The 8,285-nt window shown below is 29.7% G+C and overlaps 1 protein-coding gene across 1 annotated transcript; it reads right to left on the bottom strand.

Moving 5' to 3' along the window:
- Positions 1-1,165: 1,165 nt before the first annotated feature.
- LOC121208057 (protein MAIN-LIKE 2-like) lies at positions 1,166-1,985 on the bottom strand. Its single transcript, XM_041078573.1, has 3 exons — positions 1,932-1,985; positions 1,348-1,841; positions 1,166-1,229 (listed from the first exon to the last, which is right to left on the bottom strand). The coding sequence occupies exons 1-3, from the start codon at positions 1,983-1,985 to the stop codon at positions 1,166-1,168; spliced, it is 612 nt and encodes a 203-aa protein (XP_040934507.1).
- Between the last annotated feature and the right edge of the window lie 6,300 nt (positions 1,986-8,285).

Here is an 8,285-nt window from a genome sequence, read left to right as displayed (position 1 = left end):
TTCTAAAATTCACACTCAAATCCGATAATAAAATGGCAAATAAAAAAAATTGATAAATATAATGCAAAAAAATAATTTACATAAAAATAAAGTAATTTACATAAAAAAATAAAGTAATTTACAATACAAAACCCTTTAAAATTGATGGTTTGATGGTGTGGTTCTAGGGGTCTATCTTCGTGGAGCTCGACGTTCACGTTCTGGGCGACTACGATGATCAACGTTCTCTTCACCCATATGTATGGGTGTAGAGAAGACTCAAATGCCACTAATGAACTCGAGTCGGGGGGAGTAGAGAATGGCGCTGGATATAGGCCGGGGGGAGAAGAGAATGGCGACGGATACGGCTCTGGAGGAGTAGAGTACGATGGTGGATATGAGCTGCTCCCGGAGTGTAGCTCCGACTCCGGCTCTGGCTCTAGGTCTACCTCTGGAGCTGGTGCATGATGCTGATCTGGAAGATGTTGCCCAATCCGTGTCGTATGAGGGGGGACTACCATTGACCGCCCACCAAATAAAAATGGTTTCCCCTTCTCATAGTACCACTGTAGGTACTGTGACGAGGGCTGCAGATCCAAACAACGATTCATCTGAGGTACCCTACTAAACTGGTTGTTCCACATCATAATATATTCTGAATGCTCATCTCCCCAATCAGTTCCATGCCTCCCCCTCCTATTCATGCCATGTAGCTGTACATCCAATCTTACTGGCTGTGTCGGGATATATTGTATACAACCGAACTGCCGGAGTACTCGATCGCCATGATACCACTCCACTGTATGAAAATGGATAAGGGGTGCGCTAATGCACCATAGGTGTGAGTGGACGTGGGCATACGATGGAATAACAGCTGTAACTTCAGGAACAGAATATGGCATCCAAATGAACTGCACAGTTCAAAACATTTTTATATTAACGCGGGTTAAGTGAGATAAAATAATAAAATAAAATTAATATTAAAAAAACTTACTCCCTCTCCAGAATGATTCTCGATCATCAAACGGTATATCGGAACCGTGTATGACCTCCCGATACCTGGATTCGTGCTTCATCTATGAAAATAAATTGTTAGAACAATATAATCCGAAAAAGAGACAATTAATTGTTGTAGCGCGTAAAGATTCATCACCTGTTAACGAGTGGAAATATATATGATTGATGACTAATGGATGCCAAGAATGGCATCCGATAAAGATCCCACGACTGCAACAGTATGAGGCATCCACCTATGTCAACCGTAGAGGGATCTGTCGTCCGAAAAAGTTCGCGGTACAAAATGGCTAACACTGCGCACCCCAACTGTATGAATGCGTGTTATGCAAATTAGATAGCAGCGGTAAGTACATTAAGTGGACTTCACTTCCGTGTGTATCCGGCATGAGTACACCTCCTATAAGGTGCATAATATAAGTTCGCGCTGCCTGCATAACCTCCAATTCAGTGGCAGTACTAGGCAAATATTCAAAATTGGCCTTTGGCCATGAAAACTTCAAGGTTTGAAAATTTCCCTCACTTGGCAAGCGTCCAAGTAAGTCATAGCAAAGGCGAGCAGGCCTAGAGATCAAACTTACGCCCGTGACCGTGCTCCCATCGATGGGGAGCTCCAGCTGTAGTGCAACGTCCTCTAGAGTGATTGTGCACTCCCTGCACGGCAAATGAAATGTGTGGGTCTTCGGACGCCATTGCTCGACTAAGGCAGAAATCAAGTTATATCGTAGATTAAAAGTCCGGATCAATGCTGCTGATCCAAACCCGACTAACTCTAAGAACGGTATTAGGCATTCATCCGGCTGAAACCCTACACTATGAATATGGCCCTTTAATGCGCGATACTCGACCTGACATTATTATAATAACGAAATAGTTAATACAATATAATTTCATTCAACAAATAATGTAATGTGAATATCAAATAAAAATTTCATTACCATCTCATTAATGCTACTTGATATGTGATTAGTACTATCAATCAATGAATCCATTTGTTACAAATCTGCAATTAAAATTATATAACAACAAATTTAATCAAAATTTTAATCAATCAATAAAAATTATCAAATAAATAAATAAATTTATATAACCTAATCATTTTTTAAAAATACATTATCAAAAAAAACACAATACACTAATACACTACTAAAAAATAATTTTATTGCACAACCATTTTAAAAAATAATTTTATAATTCCCCATCGTTTACAAAAACCATTCAATTTCGTCCGTCTTTTCTATTTTTTTTCTCAATCTCTTTTACTTTCGATTTTCTAGTCTCTAAACTTCTAAAAAATTCTAAATTATTTTCTTTATAGTTACAAATTATTTATAACAAAATATTTAACAAAATAAATTTAACATTATTAAACTAAACAGAATAATTTAAAATATAATATTAAATTACTAATAAATTAATTTTAAAATAATTACTAACACAAAAATTTATCAAATAATTCTAAATTACAAATAATTTAATTTTAAAATAATTATAAAAATTTACTAACTTTCTTCTTCTTCTTCTTCTTCTTTCTTCTTCTTCTTCTCTTTTTTTTTTCTCTCTTTGTTTCTTTGCTCCTGCTCCTGGACGTAACAAACATTTGGGGGGGGGGGAACCTTATATGGTCCCCCATTATTGTTTTTCTACAATTAAATTTCATTCCTCCCCAATTTGAGATGACAAGTCACTGGGGAAGGTCATGAAATGACTACACGCCTGCAGGGTGTGGCGCCCCTGCATCAAGCGCCACATGTGGCGCCTACAGGTCACGGGTGACCCGTTTTTAACCCAAAATTTTTTAAAATATAATAATAATAATAAAATATTAGAAAAAAATTTATTAATAAAATAATATGTCGCACCTGTCAGGTAGGCACGACTAAAAAAAAATAACCCATTTTCGTAAAGAATCCATCTGACAACCTATTTTCGTATATAATAATTTTTTTATACCATATTTGTAAAAAACCTGAGCCATTGATATGAATTTGAGATGAGTTTTTATGGGGGGATAAATTTTAAAATTATTCAAAATTTTTTATTGAATGTTAATTTAATATATGAGTTTTAAATAATAGCATGATAACTTGTAAATAAATATTAATAATTTTATTTAAATATAAGCAAATATTAATAGTAACTATTATAAATAAATATGGGTAACTCTCAGATTTAGGATCTTAAGGGTTTACGATTTTAGAATTTATTTATCTATACTATTAATAAAATCTTTAACTGTATTAGTGTTACGAATCAACTGAACACCAATTTTGTTTAGAAAATTACAAAAATATTCTTTCTTTTTGCAATTAAAATAATTTATATTATTTAATGATACTTTAGTCTTTTTATTATAACAATAACCAATAAATTAATGCATTTAGTGAGACTTAAACTCATACCAATTAGATTGATAATACCTTGAATTTACCACTAAAGCAAAGTTTCGCTTTGTTTTATTTTATACATTTTTGTTTTAATATGTACAATTTATTTCTATCAATTGTATATCTATGGTTACTATTAATAAAATTTTTGGCTGAGTTGATGTCACGAGTCAACCGAACATCAACTTAGTTAGAGAAATTATCAAAATGTCATTTTGTAATTAAAATAATTTAAATTATTTGAAATTATTTTAATCTTTTTATTTTAACAAAAACCAGTAAAACTAAAAAGACACATTTGGTGAGATTTGAACCCATGATAATTGAATTGGTAAAAACCTTAAAATTATCATTTAACTAAAAAAATTATTTTGTTTTATTTTATACATTTTTATTTTAATATACATAATTTATTATCTTAATTAGTTGTATATATTAACAATTTTTTTAATTGAATTGGTATCTCAAGTCAACTCTATAACTCATAATTGATGACCACACCATAAGAGACAATTGTAGTGCATTTAGTATTGTTAATCTAATGTATTTATCTGTTTAAATTTCGTTTTACTCATAATTTAATCTATTTTTTTATTTTAATATCATAATTAATTAGTTTCAAATCATATGTTTCATTATTTATTATTTGTTAATTTTAAACACACATCAGTGTTCTAAATCTGTAATTTCTACATGTATATACCTTTGATAGGATTTCTTGTAACAAATTATTATTTAATTATGTTAAATAAAATTATTAATATTTATTTATAAATTCTCCATTATTATTTATTTTATTTAATGATTAAGTGCATATTATTATTCAAAAATTTATCCACATCATTTGCAACATTACCCGACATTTTTTTAATGTTTCCTATTATTATGGTTGGGCTAAAATTTGAAGATACAACGAATTCAGGGAGCATATTAATTTCTCAAATTTCTAACAAGTTGACTTTTTTTTTTTATCACAAGTTTGTGTAGGTCGGTGTTTCTACAACAAGTAATGAGTCATTTATCAATTTTTGGCTGAAAAATATTTTGTCATTTATTATGATTTCAGGAGTTATTCTATAGAATAATAGTTCTTGCAGCTCAGTCAAAAAATTTATGATTCTGACCATCATACATTGTTAACTCTAAGCAGCATACTTTTATGATTAAAAAAATGATAAAAAATTTAAATCTACCAACCATTAAGTGCTTAGTTTTGAGAAATGCTTATGTTACTCAGCATTTTCAGTTATGGATTTAGAGATACTTATTATGGAAGATAAAATGAGCTTGAAGGAGAATTAAGGAAGGGGTGGAGCTTATACCTAAAATATTATTTAATTCTGAAATTCATATATATATTTAATATTTATGTTGAATACGTATTTGAACAGTGGTGGAATTAAAAATTTTTTTGAGGGGTTAGAATTAAATCATATATTTTTACGATAGTAAAATGTAATTTTATTATTTTAATAGTCCATATTTTTGTAATTTTTAAACTATTAAATTAAATTTTTATTATTTTTAAAAGGATTAAAGTATAATTTTACTATTATTAATTTAAAATTTTATAAATTATAAAAAACCTAAATAAAAAAAATTTAATTTTAAAGATTAGAACACTTGCCAACCCCTGCTCCCCCACTGTATTTGAACATAAATATAAAATATCATAATTTAAATATTTAAAAATTATTCAGAACTAAAAGAAAAAAAAAGTCGCATCTGCAAACAGGTTGCTTAGAGATGCTGGTTTTAGTAGTGAGTAACATGGAATTGAATTGAAATTTTCGAATCGAAAAACAACTTGCTTAGAGATAGTGCATGTAGCTTAACTTTTTTGTCCAATTCGTAATTAATTATCCCTCAGCTAAGGAATCATCCAAGTTGGTCAACAAGTTATCACTGACCTAGACTCGCCCACACTACTCCACCGGCTGCTCTATCTGTAATCTATCTCCACCGCCTCTAGACCCAAATAATTATTTATTATTTAAATTTGATTATAAATTTTTTTAAATTATTAACATTAAATAAATAATAAATCTGACTTTTAGATTGTAATTATTAAGCATCGACTCGTATAAACAATGAGATAGTAAAAATGAAAAAAATGAACACAAATATTTTACGTAAAAAACCTTCAAAGAATAAAAAATCACGGGCAATGGAGGTTTCAAATTTTCACTAAATAGGTAAACAAATGACAGTACAATATATAGAAAATAAATCTAAAAGTACTAAATGTACAATCTCAATCCTCAAAAATAAAGTTTAAAATCTCAAAAAGCAAACCAATAAACAAAACCTTAAATTTTATAAGGCATTCACAAAAAAAGGTATAAATTACACTCCATAATTACTATGAAACTCTTACTAAAACTCATATGTAGTTATATCTTGTGGCTTTCAAAGAAAAAAACCCTTGTTGATTTGTGTCTAATTTTGGCCTCTAAAATCAAGAATATAATGGCCCCTTTAAATATGTTAAAACTAGAGCCCTAATATGACTATAATAATCTTAGAATAATTAGAGTTTAATTAAAGAATAAATAGTAAAATTTAATTAAGAGTAGAAAATCCGGTTGAATTAGACAACATGGTTTTATTTTTTGTCAGGACGACATCCTTCACGCCATAACAACATCGTAATCCTCATCATAACGTCATCTTGTAAATATGAAACACACCCTATAGTAATTCACCGAATCATGAGTAGTTCTAATATATATATATATATATTTGCTTGGTTAGAAAACTAGAGTACAATAATGGGTCTAACTTGGTTTGATAGGGGAACATTTGTGAAATTTAATATCCACCCAAGTTGCCATTGTCAGCTCGATAATAAAGATTGGGTTTATGGGGTATCACTTATCAGCATCCCTTACCATTTTTCTAAAGATGGGCTTGACTTCTCTAACACCTTTAAAACACAAAAACACTACCCACCGTTTCTATATTAAAGAAATATTGAATTAAATAATCTTAAGAGATCAATTTTAAAACTATACATAAATTTTTATTTAAGGTGTAACGTTATATATGAATTTTCATTTTGTATATTTTTATATATAAAATTTTGATTTAATTCAGTTTTCACAAATCACTAATAACATTATTGAATTAACACTATTTTACGTTAATATATTACATACACAAACAATTATATTAGGGATAATATATAATTTAGCCCTTGAATTTGTCCATTTGTACCTAGTTGATCCTTAAATTTGTATTCTGTCAACCTCGCTGGTACCTTCGCACTAACACCGTTAGTTTGATATGGCACTATTAGCCAATTTGATGGTGCCATGTGGCAGCCTCTCAGGATGACACATGGTACCACTAGATTGGCTAGTAGTGCCACTTTAGCACAAACTAACAGTGTTAGTGCGGAGGCACCAACCTAGTTGATGGAATACAAAATTCAGGGACAACTAGGTCCAAAAATAATTGAGGGACCAACTAGGTATAAATGAGCAAATTCAAAGGCCAAATTATATATTATCCCATTATATTAATCCAATATGAAAATAAATGTATGTATTTATTTCTTTAAGGGTAAACTACACTCATGGTTACTAAATTATTAGTAAGTTTACAAATTGGTTACTCAACTTCAAAAAGTTACAAAATGATTATTGGACTATTCAAAAGTTTTCATTTAAGTCATTAAACTATTTGAAAGTTTTTATTTAAGTCATTGGATTGCTAAACTTTTCTTTTAACTATCCGAGTAGCGAGCTCCAAGCAATGATTCAATAATCAGTATAGTGGATCAATACCTATTGACAAGTAGAAGAACATACTTTAGATCCAAGTGGATCTGATGATCAATATCAGATATTAAAGAAGAAAACAATTTGGATTTTGGTTATTAGATTCTTGGCATTCAAAGTTGTTTCATGAAAAAAATGAACTGTAAAAGATAAGGGATTTTGATTGGTGCAAGCGGTGTGAACAGAGAAGGTTATACAACAATGATTTTAACAATCCGACGACTTAAATGAAAACTTTTGAAATTTTCAGTGATCATTTTGTAACTTTTTGAAGTTGAGTGACCAAAACGTAAACTTATATATTATCTCTAATATAATTGGTTGTGTATGCAATATGAGTTTTAGTAAGAGTTTCATGGTAATTATGGAGTGTAGTTCACAAAAACCCTTCTATATTATCCCTAATATAATTGTTTGTGACCTTGGGTGTAGTTCACCCTTTTTGTAAATGTATACAATTGAATTAAAAACAAAATTTTATGTATACATATGGACCACAATTCAATTTCCATTATATAATTGCACCAACTTAAAATTCATATATCAAATTGTACATAATACCAAAGTTCATGTATAAATTTAATATTTATCCCTTAATTAATCATCTAAGTTCACTTGGTTTTATTGCTTTTCTTTTTTTTTTTTAAATATCTCATACATTGTCCATGAGAATTTTTAAAAAGTCGCTCATGCCTTTTTTGGTGTAATAGAATAATTTTATCTTTTTAAAAAGAAAAAATATGTGACTGTATTTAAATTCTATTTGTGATGTTAAAATTTTTTACAAACAATATATTAAAAGATTAATCCTGTAGAGGGTTCTTTTATTAAAGTGGGGAGACATTACAATCTAACAAAACGAGATGTCGTAGGGAGATGGTAGAGAAGAAAATTAAAAGTCTTTGGAAAATATGTTTGGTGGCAAGCGGTGGTGATGACATCAAGAAGGGTTGAGAAAGATGAGCTATAGTGGATATTATGATTGTAGAAAGAAAATTGTAAAGAGTTTTAGAGTGCTCAAGTTTGCCTGCAGATCAAAAAGTTCCAAATGAGACGTTCAGACTTATATTTTTAGGCATTGAGAAGAAAGTTATTAAACAATGGTTATAAGGAAAAAGTAGGC

This window comes from Gossypium hirsutum, chromosome A10, assembly GCF_007990345.1.
Source record: "Gossypium hirsutum isolate 1008001.06 chromosome A10, Gossypium_hirsutum_v2.1, whole genome shotgun sequence".
In the NCBI taxonomy this organism is placed as follows: domain Eukaryota; kingdom Viridiplantae; phylum Streptophyta; class Magnoliopsida; order Malvales; family Malvaceae; genus Gossypium; species Gossypium hirsutum.
This window is presented reverse-complemented; position numbering and strand designations above follow the sequence as displayed.